This window comes from Pungitius pungitius, chromosome 19 (assembly GCF_949316345.1).
Source record: "Pungitius pungitius chromosome 19, fPunPun2.1, whole genome shotgun sequence".
Lineage (NCBI taxonomy): Eukaryota > Metazoa > Chordata > Actinopteri > Perciformes > Gasterosteidae > Pungitius > Pungitius pungitius.
The window spans coordinates 5,432,733-5,447,760 of NC_084918.1; the positions used below are offsets into that span (position 1 = coordinate 5,432,733).

Below are 15,028 nucleotides of genomic sequence, written 5' to 3' on the forward strand. Positions count from 1 at the left end.
AACCTCACCTGCAGGAAAGACCACATTCTGGAAAATAAAAGGGTCTGTGTGTGTGTGTGTGTGTGTGTGTGTGTGTGTGTGTGTGTGTGGAAGACCACGGTGAATGTCCTTGATAGGGGACGACATGATCTTGTTTGGTTGTTGTTGTTGTTGTTGTTGCCGGCCAAGGGCAACGCACACAGACACCGATTTTACACTCCTAGATTAGGAATGTAAGAATCCAATTGTTGTATTAGGGAAGGCAGAAATCTATATGGCTGCAATTAATGATAATTAGAATTTAATGAAAGCCTAGAAAGTTTAGCTACTAGTCATATTTTAACCTTTTTATTCCATTCCATTTGTATAATTTCTTCCATTAAAAGTTACGTCATCTCACTTTAAACGCAGCTTCAATCGGATGGTTGGTCTCACCGGGTCCCATTCAAACGTTCCCCCTTCGGCCCAAACCTCCAGCTAAAATAAAGCGGGGTCAAACCACATCAGCCGAGAGGCGGACGCCTTGTTTGACCGTCCCGATATAGCTTCAGGAGGTGACGTGAGGAGCGGCGCAACTCTCTCTCCACTTAAAGAGAAGATAAATAAGGCAGAGCGATAAGTAAGGGTCACACCGACAAAAGCTCAGCCCTCAAAGCAAACACACGAGCCCAAGAGAGAGAGGGAGAATCTGGAAAATGAATTAAAAAAAATAATCACAGACTTCGACGCCGTCACCAGAACGAAAATGATTGAGAACTAAGTAGGATTATGAAACAATCACGTAGGCACGGCTCTTATCGAGTGCTGCGATTGTTGCCTCCTCAGCACATTCCCCTCCGGGGCAGCAGGTCCGTAAACTCACTGCGTGGATTGTGCGACCGGCGATAAGATCAGGTGACGTTTAAGATGTAAGACAAAGAGGAACAATGGCGAGAACGGCAAAAAGGACGTCTTGGTGTTTCGCAGCATACGCGCACGGGGGCGAGTAACGGGCCGGACCGGGGTGGTGGTGGTGGGGGGGGGGGGGGGCGGTCCGCCCCAAACGGGAAGGAACTGAGTCACCGTCTCTCTGCCCTGAATACGGAGAGCGGCTAACCGCGCTGTTCCACAGCCGGGGAATGAATGGGTCTCTCCCTTGAATCGGTCAAAGACAGACAACGGGGGAGGAAGAGGGGGAGGAGGGGTGGGGGGGTGTGGTGTTAGAGCGCACGTACTGTAGATGCACGGCGAGCAGAGTGTGCGTTACCTCTCTCTGAGCTCCAGAATACCCAGAGTACTGTGAAGGATACAAAACAAACAGCAGAGCCTCTGCATCTGTGCATCCGTGTTCCTCTTTGTGGTCGAGGCCTGTGCATGTGACCCATTAGGATAAAAGCAGGGGGGGGGGGGGGGCTGGCTGGGGCCAACGGGGGTGGCGAGAGTGTGAGAATTGCGTGGTGGTGGCGGTACAGAGGCGGGCTGTGGCGGCGTATGAATTAATGTCATGACATCACCGGAGGCCTCGGGCCCGGCAGGGGCGGCTGCCAGGCCCGAGGCCGGCCAAGGCTAACCGCCATCGCAGTGGAAAGCGAGCAGCCTCAGCGGCGGCGGAGGCGGCGGCCTCGTAGAAAGCCGACTGCAGGAACACTCGAAAAAACCTTTGAGCCAACGTTGCCAAAAGGACGGCTGAGAATGCGCCGTTCTGGTATTTTGGACGGGCGGGAATACCGCCGGCTCCTCTCCTGGCCTTCGTCTTGTGTTTCATGTGACAGGCGTAAGAAGGAGGGGGGGATTCCAGGAAGCTAAGCAGACTGAGCAGTATTACACAATGGAGGCTGATTGCTGGGCATTGCATCATCACTCCTTTTTATTTCTTAGGCTAACCCCGAGAACGAGGTCGGAACTCCGGTCCGAAACTTTTAGCCCGAAAAGGAGTCACGGTCTCTGCCAAAAGTCAGCTGACACAGTCAGTCTGTGTGTAGATAAAGACCTTGACTTGCAAAGGAGTTATTGTCTCGTAGCTGTCTCCGAAACTGCTGCAACATGCAAGCTAACAAGGTTTGTGTAATGGCCAGCGACTGTGCGCGCGCGGGTGTGCGCGCGTGTGTGTGTGTGTGAGAGCCGCGCAGCCTGAATGAGGACATTGAGGGGATTTCCTGGTGCCGAGAGACACATCATTGCAAAGGATCCGGCAGCGGCAGCGGCTGGAGCCAAATGTGTCCCCAGATCTGCACCACGGGCCGCATTGAGCAAGGATCATTTTCTTCTAACGCACACCTTGCCGCTTATCGAAACTGCGACACAGATAATTCATCGACCAGTGGGTGTAACGTTTAAACCCCCGACGTTAATCTTTCACCGAGAATAATTACCGTGATGCAAGATACGGTTGCGCAATCGATGTTTGCACAAGGACTCTACCGAAAGTCCTTCGTCGGAGAATGCCCGCTATCATTCCTACATCTAAAGTGTGCGACATTCCTGCACATACGGCGCATACTTTCACCAGTCAGTAATGAGCTCTTTAAAAGGAGAGCTTTTTCAAATACACGCCGATTCGCGATTATCATTTTTTTACACCTACTGTGCATCAAGTCTGTTGCTTTAGCGTTGAATATTAAATGTGAATTATTAGCGATGCTAATCGCCAGCAGAGACCAGCAGGAACGCCGGCGATCCCGACCAGCGTGGCTCCATTTAACGCCGCGTGGGAGAGAACAAGACAGACTGACCGTCCTTCGACGGGAAAGAGGATCGCCGCATTCCCGAAGAAAAAAAAGGGTCACCAGACTTCTGTCATGTTGATTCCTCCTCAGAGACAATAAGAGGTTTACCTTGCGAGTTCCTGTGCGGTCCCGGTCCATTTTGGAGGCCGTCATCTGCGGGAACAAAGGCAACAACGCGGTTTTGGATCTCAGTGGAGGCAACAATCAAAGAGCCAGGGTTGAGCCCTGAAGTTCGGTTATGGTGCGTAAGTAGCGCATTGTTCTTAGTTTTCCATCAGAAGCATGGACCACAAGTACAGACTCGATGTTTGGAGCTTTGTGTACTGTGGCCAGTTAACAACAGGTCAAGTCTTAAACTCCTGAAGCCAACAGGAAAAGCCAACCCGTGCACATGCAAACACACTAATAGAGAGAATCTGTTGTTGGAGTTGGGGTATGCAGAGAAACTCCGTATATATTTGTGTGTGTGTGCGTTCTCTTGTGTGTTGTGTTGGGGAATGGTTTTGCATAAATGTAGGAGTGAATATGTGTGTTCAGGCTTGGTAGGCGTGAATATAAATACAATGTGCACCAGCGGTATACTCAATATTTTGCAGGGAGCACCGCGAGTTTTGCCAATTACTAAAGTACAAAAACAGGAATTCAACATTGTTAAAAAGAGCAAAAACAAGCAAGGTCAAAACAGGCGCTTTGTGTTGCCTTTTCTTCAGTTCTGTTCCCGGAGCTGTGCGAGGTGTTTGTGTGTTCTCTGTATGTACAGTGCTATACCGCATAGTACTCACTCATATTTACTGTCATCATCAGGAAGTGGCCCCGTTGAACTCGAGCCCAGAGCTCAACTTCTCTCTGCGAGCGAAGATTTCATCCTGAGAGCGAAAAAAAACAAAAACAAGACTGTTTCAACATCCAAGAACTGGGCCACTTTCCTTCAGCCCGGCGGCCATAATAGTTCTATGATTGCACGAAAAACAATGACAAAAAACAGGACGCAGGTGGTAGTTTCAACACAAAGCTTTGAGTCAATAATCTTTATTACCAGAAGTGTGTCCTGGTGTGTCCCGGTTTTTAATCCTGGCAAACAAATAACAACACGACGAGCACGACCCTGCGAATGCCCTGATGTCTCTTTACCGCCGCACACTCTGAAAAGAGGAGCCCCGTGGCCCTCGAGGATCCCGCGGCGAAAGCCAGGTAACGACCATGAGCACTTGGGACACAAAGCCTTCTTTATGCATTAGGATGGAGAGCGAAAAAAAGGCGTTTGTCGGGTTCCCTTAATGGAGAAAATGCAGCAAAGACCTTTAGCTTGTTTTTTTGGGGGGTTTTTTGTTCCACTGGTGACATCGACATCAACAACTTTACTTCCCCCTTTTCACGCTGTTGCCGTCAAACCACCGTTTCATAGAACAGAGTTCAGCGAAAAGCTGTCTTTAAATACAAAAAAAAAGAGTCACATCCGGAAAAGCTGAAAAGAAATGTCTCACACACACACACACACACACACACAAAGCATGGGAAGCATTTTCTTACGATAAAAGCTTAGAGTAAAAGGGGAAGAGGAATAAGCGCAGTCCAGAATCCTGTCATATTAAAAAGGTCCCTGCTGGGTGTATCGTGACGCAGCGTCACCCACAGACGTGTGTTGTGACCGACGGGCCGAGGCAGGACCCAAAAAGGCCTCTCTTTGCTAGATTAAAGGCTTATTTGAAAGCCAGCCTATCGATGACTCACCATTAGATTCTCGTGAAGGCCATTCACGCAAGAATAGAAAAAGTCAACACACGTCAGTGTCAGTTGCACAGCAGTGTTTTTTTGTTGTTCAACATTAGCGACCATAAGCTGCCTGTAGTAACCAAGACCAAGAACGTTTGTTTGAGCATAACTACAGTGTTCAGTGGATGGCACGTTAGTGTCTATGAAATCAGGAGGAATCATACAATGCTTGCAAGGAAGAAAAATATAAAAGAAATAAATATAAATAATAAAATGAGCAAAGGAGTGTATGGCAGATTGAGTTTGTAGAGGCCATTATAAACATGTCCGAGCGTACGTTTTGTCTGGTTAGCCCCGGTCCCCACGTCGTACGCGTCGGCGCCAACAAGCGCTGCGGCCCGGTCCGCAGACACAGACGCTCCCGCTTTGTGTCGCCCCGGAAAACTTTCCATAAGAAGCAACCCAGACGGAAATGTTACAGCCCGAGGGCAGCGAGCAGAGTGCTGCCGTCAGTCGCACAGATCACAAGAGTTATTGTAACAAATAATACTCAGGGAGCAGGGCGTTCTAAAAGCATCGCAACATGAACGCCAAATATGGTCAAACTTCAAATTGAGCCCCAAAACCCAACTGATATACTCTTGATGTTAGGGAGCAAAAGAAGAAGTTGGGTACGATACGCCCCCCCCTTAAAAAAAAAGGCTCAGTGTCAGGCTGTTTTTAGTATGGTGCTGCTGACCGTACATGAAAGAGATGAAGAACAGCCACAGGACAGGTGGTCTCCTGGCACCACGTGGTCCCGACACACACACACACACACACACACACACGCTCACACGCACACGGGAGCAGAGAAGCCCCGTCCCGCGCCAGCGAGTCAGCAGATGGCCCATCTGTTTCGCCTAGCGGTGCCCACAGATCGCCGGCCCAGTCCTCCCCGCGGTTCTTGGCAGGCGGCAGGTTCGTTGAGGATCAGATGACGAATCGCCACTCGCCCTCGCCCGGAGACGGGACGGTCCCCCGTCTCTCTACTGGATTCGCGGGACGTATGTGGATTAAAATCACGAGTCTGGCCCAACGCTTCACTGGCAAGGGGTCTGCCTTTTGTCGACGTGACAGAGGAAGTTAATTAAAAAGAAGAGGACAAGAGCGGAGGGTGGGCTCGTGGGGGGATGGCATGAGACAGACAGAGCAGAGCCGTGCTCCTCAAACCACAAACGGCATTATTATTTTTTTTAGATTGGAAACCATTGAGCGAGAATCCGAGCCGAGAGTACGCAGGAGAGCCCGCGGGTGCGTGCGCGCGAGCACTCGTCTAGCGTCTTTCTGCTCTATTACATCACTCCCCAACCAAGAAAACAACACAGTGTTGGCCGTCGGCCTCTGAGGGGGAAACCCCCACCAGCCCTCCCCCTTTGGACCGGAGAAGTGGAAGGCCTGGTCTCCAGCTGCCGCGGCGTGAGCACTAGGACAGAACGTCTTGACAACAGAGGAATCGACCCTCCAAACGTGCGTGTTGGGCTCACAGGGTTTCCATTCTCCACCTTTTAACAGAAACCACACGGCAAGACGGGGGGGGGGGCAAGACGTCCGTGAGTTTGAGGACATGAACTGTTTGACATGGAGAGACTCTTTGTTACCATTGGACAGTCGTCCTTCCAGCCTTGATGCTAAGCTAAGCTAACCAGCTAGCTTCTAGCTTCATGTCTACCCCGACAGACGTGTCAATCTTCTCATCTCGCTGTGGACAAAAGGACCAGCTACGAATCCAATATGCCGTCATCGCGCAGTGTGCCAAAGAAAAAAAAAAACAATGGTGTGCCATTTGACAATTACGAGTCATGTGTGGCTGACGGTGCTGTATCCAAAACAAAACGACACAAACCTGCCGCGTTGATGAGGTCACATGTAATGCAACCCAGGGCCCGGTATCACGAGGAGGCGTTGAGCCGCTCAACAACACCCGGCAGACTGCCTGAGTCGCAACAGCGGCAGGGAGTGAAGGGCGATTGGTGGAGTGACCTGACTGTGTATATAAGGCCACAGGTGGTGGTGGTGGTGGTGGTGTCCCGTCCGCTCAACGAGAGCCAATGAGTCAGAACCCTAAAGCTGGCCCATGCTACGGGTAATGAGAGACTGTAGGAAGTCGCCCTGCACACGCGGTTTTCTACACAGAAAAAAAAAACTCACTCCACGTGGGGGCCTCCGAGCTCGTTCATCATAACCTCGGCTCCCTCTCACTTTGTCTCACAGGAGTTATTGTGAAGAGATGCAGCGTCCTCCCCAGTGGGACACAAGGCTGAATAACTCTTTGCATGACATATGTTTCAATTAAAATGAGGGTTAGGGAGAGTTTCCCTTTCAATTTGATGCCATGATTTGCACATGTGTATCTCTTGTTTCAACTTTTAATAGAGCAAGTCTCATTTCACCTAGCATCACCATGAGGACAAATGTTTCTGTTTTTTCCCCATCCTTTGACCAGTTACCTGCAGAACTGACATCATCATCACGTTAGCATTGTCGTTGTGAGCATGTTAGCATGCCGTAGTTAGCGTTTCGCTAAAGCGCGGACACTCTGCTAAGGGGCTGTGGACTTAAAGCAGGGTTTGGTAGACAAATGCGCTCTCTTCTCAAAAGTAAAGTATCAAAAAAGTGCCTCATTAATCACCCGAAGCCCAGCGAGACACCTTAGGATTGCTTTCTTTATTTGACAAAGTAAGAAGTCAAATTAAAAAAATAATAATTCAGAGATTAAAGCTGCAAGCAGCGATGAACGGGCCTTCGCCTATTCTCGCACGTCGGGGTGGGGCGGCGGTCGGCCGGGCTCGCGGGTCAAAAAAGACTAAAGAGACTAAACAAATCACTCTCGGGGCTGCCATTCAAACCTGAATCTGCGGCCTCGCGAACGGAATCCACCGACGCCGGGCTGTTGCCCCGCTGCAAAAGACCTGCGGAGTAATTGTTACGGGTCTCGGGCACGATGACCACAATAAGTATCACAGCAACACTTGTCTCGTTCTCCAGTTTGCGTCTGTATAATTGATTCAACACATATACACATCCAGTGCATTTTTCTTGTCCTGTATATCTTAGATATCATAGATGCAGTCTCATTTAAGGTTAATTCACAGAAATATCCACCTGTAATTACCTTAGCTGTTATTACTGCCTACTATAGTTCCCATTGACCAACTACATAAGGGATATTTCCATACCATATTGACTATGATAAACGTATACAACTCTTATTCACATATGGACATTGCACTTTAGAATGTATATTCATTAACTCAGCATGTACCAAACCATATTGTCATGTAAAAAAACCAAAACATGACCAAACATGACTAAATAAATCACTGCCGTTGCATACTGAACAAATATTGCATTCTGGATTCATTTTAAGTCACATGAGGAGTCTTGTGCATGCCAAGAATCAAACCCTGGTTTACTGCGCCAGGGGCCAACGCTCTGCAGATGACCTATATGGTCCAATACAATTTCACAATCGAAACGTCACTCAAATAGGATTGGTGCCTCTCTTGCAAAAATACAGCGAATTTTAATACTTAAATGAGAGCTAAAGGAGAAAATAAAACGCAGTAGGGTCACATAAGTTCTGTCGGATGTTTAAGTTGCCCAGAAGGATGAGCGGAGAGCTGTCATCTGGAAGTTGTAACTCTTCCATTCATTGTAGAAGTAAATAACTTCTTCTCTGGAAGGATCATTTTCCGCTGTGGTCCAGTCAACTTTGCCATGATTGCCCACGGTGACGCCAACCTGTGCCGTGTGCTGGAAGAAAAAAAGAAGGCCAAATTATTACATCCATCGACAGTCACACGATATGGAATGCTGTTGTACGAATGCGGGAAGAAGTCTTTTACAATTATGCAGACAGAACAAAATATACATAAAGAAATGCTTTCCCACCTCGCTGGAGTTGAAAGCCACGTGTCCCATGTGCCATTCCCAGTGATGTCCTCAGACTGGTGGCATGACTTTGCACGGGCCATCTGAAAATATTTGAGCACCAACGTGTATTATCAGAATACGATTATGGCTGTCAACAGATTATAGACAATTGACTAGTTAATCACACGTTTTGAAAACATTTATCTTGATTACAATATTTTTTTCTCTTATATTAACTGTTTACAGTTTAGTAATTTGTTGTTTCAACTCCATAATGAGCTTGACGTGTGTATATTATTTCTTTGGAATGAGGGGCGTATTAATCATATCATTTAATGTTAGATTCATGCTCATTGTGAAGGCAATAAATATATAACATATTGAAAAGCATTGAAGACGCACAATACATTACGTGTCATTTAGCTGCGCCCGGCTGCAGGCTGCGGGCAGATTATAGAAAGTTATTTAGGGCACACGGAAACGTAAACAAAGTGGCGCTGATAGCGTGAAGAGGGGTCTTTTATCCCCGTGAAGCTACAGTAGTTAGCTTAGCTAAAAGACGTATGCTGGTCGTTATGAGGTCATCAAATTTAGGTTGCTTTGGGCTGTGCTAAATAAAAACCCTCTTGAATGTAGAACACGACTCACGTCTGGCCTCATATGACAGGCTCTTAATGTTGGCAATTAAGTCCATAGCACATACTAATACCGTTCTCCCTCAAACAGCTGTTAGAAACGAGCCATTGTTACCACGTTCCCCGCAGTATCCCCGCTATTTAAGTGGGTAAGACTGGAGAACGCACAAGGAAAAAGTCATCACTCACCGTCCAAAGCATCTCCACTTGGTTTAGTCCGTTTGGGTGTAAGCATAGGTGTGTAGTAAGCAGTTTAAAATATAAAATACTGACTGGATACAACTGGACCTGCAGCTGTTCAACGCAGAGGCTCCAATGGCGACCTCTCGCGATAACAGCATTAACTCACGCGACACTACGAGCCGCCCTCTACTCTGCGCATGTCCGTCAACAAAGACTGCTGGGTAATTGAGTTCTTTAACGTAACAGTTCCCCGTAACATCTAGTAAAATCCCAAAACGTGTTTGCATCTCCACCCGTATGTGGCAGAATACGTGTATTTAAATTCAGATGTAAATATATTGAACTGTCCGTGTTATTTTTCTAGGTTAGATGTGTCAAACTCGCGACACGCTGGCGAACGGCTGCACCGTCCAGACCGTACCGGGCTGCAACGCCAGCTCCTCCCTCCAGCTCCACACATACGGCAGCTGTCCCCAGCAGCCGTATGTGGCTGAAACGAGTGTGACACAGCTGCTCTAACGTGTACAGTTATTTAATAACCTCAGCAAGGAGAGTAAACTGAATCATTTTGTCCGTTAGATCAGCCGGACACACGTTTAAAAAAAGAAGAAAAAAAAAAAAAGTATGACTTCGTCGGGAGTCGATCTCACGACCATTGCATCGGGGGGCCAACACCTTACTCACTGAGCTATTCTTCCAGATGGATTTGAGAATTCGAAAAGTCACTAAAATAGGATTGGTCACTCTCCGCCAAAAATTGAGGTAATATTCACACTAAATAAATTATAACTGCCTTCCTGATTGTTTTAGAGAAAATTCCTCAGAGACTTTTTTAAGTCTCCCTTTAATACATTTGGTAAAAAATCAGCGGACTTGTCGGTCAAACAGGGTGCGGGCGGGGCTTCGTCAAAATCTTCCAGGGGGCGCAATGGAGGCAATTTTTCACTTTTGATCCAAAACTGCACATCAGGTCTGTAAAGGTCATCACGTAGGATACTCACAGAGGTTTTCAAGAGTTTTGGAGTGTGCCGAGGCTCAGAAGATGTGCTTGAACTTTCATGCGAATATGGCGACGTCACAGCCACAAAGTTGGTCCAAAACTCCCAATTCTCACTGTGAGCCATCGTCACAGTCTTACGTCTTATATTCCCAGATTTGAAGTTGATCAGATTAAAGGGCTAGGAAATGGACATGTAAATGTAGAAACTTTGCATTGACCTAAGCCAATAGGTGGCGCTATACTTTTTCGAAAATCACTGCATGGCATTACTTAAAGGCCTACACAAGCATCATGAATATACATTTATAGCCAGAAATATCAATGTTCCTTGGAGTTATACCATTTTCCGTTCTGGAAAAAAATCTTCCAAAATTGTCCAAACTGCACGCACGCTCACGCCCAGGTAGTTTTATGAAAACTCTTGATTTTAATAACTTTTGACCCCAAGGGTGTCAGGAACCAGTTGCCAGATTTTGAAATGGATCGGATTTAAACTCTCGGAGGAGTTCGTTCGTTTGTAAATGCAAAAATTGAAGGAAATGGCCAAAAATACACAGAATCACCACAGCGCCCCCTAATGTTCAAATATTCTGGGAAAATTTGGGGATGTTCTAGGACTCATTGTGAACATGTCCTCAAAATTTGGTGAAAATGACGGTTAGAAAAAAAAAAAGTTATAGGCCTTTGAACTTTCAGGACACAAACCTACAAACTTCATTGGTCCATAACTTTATTGAAAAATGAGATATCAACATTCTTTCAATAACTTTTGATCGCATCGAGCCAACGATCATTTTGCCGAAGATTTCGTAAGAATCGGACCAAGCGTCTGGGAGGAGTTCGCAAAAACGTGTTTTTCACAAAATTCAAAATGGCGGCCATAAAACGGTAGGCGCATTTGCATACCATAATTTTTTTTGTGTACAGCACATCCAAGAGAACCTGTGTGAAAAGGTTCCAAGTCGATCGGTGAAAGTAAAAAAAAAAATTAACATTGCGGCCACTTTGGGGGGCGCTAGAGAGTTCTTTTTCTTCTCCTCTAATTGCGGGACCCGAATCATACGTCAATTTTGCGCACTTCTAATGCGCGTGCAAAAATTCAAGAGTTTTTGAACATGATGAAGTCCCCGAAAGTGCGTTCGAAGTGGCGAAATAATAAAAAGAAGAAGAAGAATTCTTGCAATTTCAATAGGGCTTTCGCCCGACTTGCAGTCGGCTCAGGCCCTAATAAACAACAGATCCTCTCATTTGAGGATCTGAAACGACCAAATGTGACTTAAATAATTAATGGATTCTAAGTTTGGGCCCCAGTTTCATTGCATTAACCACTCTCAGTACTCCAAACGGACTGGATTCGCTGTGTTGCTTCCTTCCACCTGTACCAATCAGACTCCAGTGTAAGAGGATCCTCCTCAGTGAAAGTGATAGCGGCTCTATCAGCTCACAGATAAGTAGATCTACCATCATCATCATCTACCACACAACACCGGCTAAAAATAGCCTCAATGAAGGAGCGATTCTCCTGCTGTCCACAGTGTATCCACCGCCTGCAATCGCACAATCTGTAGTGTAAGCTGTCCTTTCCATTATGCAGAGACATGCCATTACGAGCACATTCCCTCGCCGTTTCCCTCCACAGAAACGCGGCCGTGGTGGACGTCAACAGCTTCATCCATGAAGGATGCCTCGGGTTCTGGGCTCCTGACCCTCGAGGGGGCCACCGAGCGGGAAAGCGGACAGTGAGAAACACAAGGAAAGAAAGCCCGGATCACGCCGCGCTCCTTTTGCAGACGTATCGAACCACATCAGAACACAACCAAACGCCACGGCTTGTTCAGCCGAGCTTCAGCCGACCGGCTGCACGGAGCCGTCCTCGGGGTCATCGTACGAGTCCGGTGTGGCGGTGTTGTGTCTGTCCGGCTGTCCTCGCCCGCTGGTGGCTTTGTCCCTGCGGTCAGACGCGCCGCGCAGACAAAGCTCAACCAGGACAACTTCCTCTTGGTTTGTGTAGAGAGGGGGGAGAGAGGGGGGGGGGGGGGGGGGGGGGGGACACGGACTACATTCTAAAACCGGTCGGCTCCAATTCAGGAGTGATAATGGTTTTGCGATTGGTCTTCATGAAACAACCTGTTATTGTTAAAAATTAGTAGAGTAAGTGTAGTTTGAAATAAAACGTTCCGGTGCAGAAGCCGACGCAGTCAGCAGCGGGTCTGACCAGCTTTGCACACCTGTTCCAGGTGAATCACAGCCCACTTGTGGGTTTGTGACATCTTCTTCTTCTTCTTCTTCTTCAGGGATATATTGGCTTGTCGCTGGTTAATTCGCTTGTTGGCAGACACGACACTCTGATCGCTGCTCTCCCCGTCTCTGCAGATGACTGAGAACGCTTACTTGTTTTTTATTTTCTCTGACAGGCTGTGTTAGCATTGATTATTATTAATAATAATAATAATAATAAGGTATCCCTGGACCTAACAGCTTGGTTTTAACACATGTGGGCTTTTATTTATTATGTTCCGGGGGAAAGTATTTGGTCTGCAAATATTCAACTTATTGCAACAAAGATGGAAGGAAAGAAGGTTTGTCTGAGCTCTTTGGAGGAGTACGGCTTCGGGCACATGTGCGTGAGGCAGGTATGTCTGCAGCTTCGATTCAATAGAGGGTGTTTGCGTTGTAGTTATAGGTTAATGCTTAGAGTTTTGGAAAGGGTTACTCCAGCTATTTAATGTTGCTCTTTCACAAAGTTTTTGGACTCGCAGTCGGCAGATCAGGGAGGAAAAAGGCGAAAGCGAAGGCAGCAGTTTTATCCGCGGTCATTTTCCCATAATGCAACCAACAGCTTTTTCATTTGTTTTTAAAGCTTAAAGTCTGTGCTCTGAATTAAACTGAAGAATCTGTAAAAAGTGAAGAAATAGTTTGCAAAGCAAGTCCCACGTTTCCGCCGAGAGACACGGCGCGCGCGGTTATTCACCAATAATCCGGCCTCGAGCCTGTTAACAAGCGACGGCGCTTGCAAACATGTTTTGTTGACTGCCGTTACCCAGGCGACGTCCAGAACCGGCCTTCGAGGGCAGATAATAGGCCCGTTTCTATGACTCAACCGCAACCTTTCACCTCCAGCCCCCTGGTCAGTGGGCGTCTGGCGAGCACCGAGGCTTTCTGTGGATTTGGCCCCTCTGAAGGACACTCGGAGGGGACGGCAGCACCAACTCTCTCTCTCTCTCTCTGCTGGGAGGACTTTTGGTTTAACCCCGCGTAAAGAAAAAAGAAAAAAAACCCTCTTCCCCATTAGTCCTATCAAAACACAATCAGAGACTGGTTGCTTCCGTTTTACTGGCTGGCGTATTTACCGTGGGACCCCGGCACCGCTATCAGCCAAACGGACTGGTTTGGTCAGTCGGCGGCTCGAGACACATTTGGTTTGGTTTGATGAACACGATGGCCCGATTAAAAACTCATTTGTCTCAGGAGGTCGGGTCTGGTTGAGGTGCGGACGAAGCTTCCATCCTTCTCACTTTTACCCCACAGCAGGTTGGACTCAAAATACTTAGGGGGGGGGGGGGGGGGATTCAGACAGGAAATGCCCACTTGTAAAAAAAAAAAAAAAAAAAAAAAAATTGCAAACACTTTTTCGAGCAAGAATATGAACAAGATGGATTTATCAAAACCACCTAGCTAATGTTCTTCTAAATATGGGGCTGGTTGTGAACCTCTACTGATCCAATCACATAGATACATGAATAGATACATGAAATGAAACATCTGTGGTTGTTAAGGCAACAGTTCCCACTTCCTCACATCAAGTGCTATTTAGTAAGTTTGCTGCACGGTTGTGTTTTATAAGAACAGCTGTTTCAACTACAAATCACAAACTTTAGAATCTGAAACCACCACTTAAGTGCAGCGGCATTGCGTTTTCTATAAACAGGAAATAACAGTATAAATGCAGTCATCTCACATACAAAAATGGAGACTGAGCTGTTACCTTGTGATCAATGTGTCTCCATGTTGCAGCTGTGGCTGCAGGACGAAGTGAGGATGAGAGTGAATTATCACGAACAAACACGTCAGGAACAGCGAGGAAAAAAAGAGAAGAAAAAAAAAATCCCAGCAGATGCAAAGCAAAATCTTCACCCAAAAACAGTGGAACGATATTTCCGGAAACTGCGCTCAGTGCTGAAGAATTACAAAAGAGCTCCGCTTCGGCTCATGTTGACTGAGAGGAATACGCTGCGATGGCTGATGCGATCCAGAGGAAAGTTTTTTAATTATTATTATTATCTTGTGTCAGCCTGCTCTTTGCTGGTCTCCACACACACTACGGAGACGAGCTCGAGTTTCTCCCTGGATCATCTGCGCCTGTGACGTCATCAACAACGTGAGCACCAGGAAGCGGTGACGCTCTCCGCTGGTGCGTTTCCAAGGCGGCGGCGGCGGCAAAGTGCGGGAAACAGCGCCTCCCCGTGGACACATGGAGCAAGAACAGCACGCGGCAACAGGCCGGTGCTTATTTATTCATTCTGTGGCACAGACACTACCAGAAAACCTTATCGCATCAATAACGAAGAATATATATATAAATATTACATTAAATTACATGTCATTTAGATGAAACATTTGGAGTTTGTAATCGTAGTGATACAAACTCAAAGAACAAGAAACAAGAAAGTGCAATTTCATCAAATAAGCCGATTCATATATATTTTATTATATTTCATTTAGCATGTTTTACAAAACATATCGAAAGAAAGACAGAAATGATGAAATACATATTCATTTAATAAATATAATAATACAATAAATGACAACAAACAAACCACCTTTAGAAAAATGGAAAGGTATTTTAGGTTCGGCCATTGTGAAAACTTTGAGGGACCGTTTTGCTAGACTGCTGGATA

The 15,028-nt window shown here is 46.8% G+C and overlaps 1 protein-coding gene across 2 annotated transcripts in view; it reads right to left on the reverse strand.

The window, feature by feature from the left end:
• Positions 1–15,018, reverse strand: part of map3k22 (mitogen-activated protein kinase kinase kinase 22) — a 32,971-nt gene extending 17,953 nt beyond the window's left edge. The window contains exons 1-3 of one of the 2 annotated variants that reach the window (XM_037456185.2): positions 14,116–15,017; positions 3,467–3,550; positions 2,793–2,837 (exon numbers count right to left, since the gene is read on the reverse strand). In XM_037456185.2, coding sequence (XP_037312082.2) covers positions 2,793–2,837; positions 3,467–3,485 — 64 coding nt within the window. In that variant the 5' untranslated portion in view covers positions 3,486–3,550; positions 14,116–15,017. Of the gene's footprint in view, positions 1–2,792; positions 2,838–3,466; positions 3,551–14,115 lie in introns of both variants that reach the window. The other variant, XM_037456186.2, reaches the window with a different exon arrangement.
• Positions 15,019–15,028: the final 10 nt, after the last annotated feature.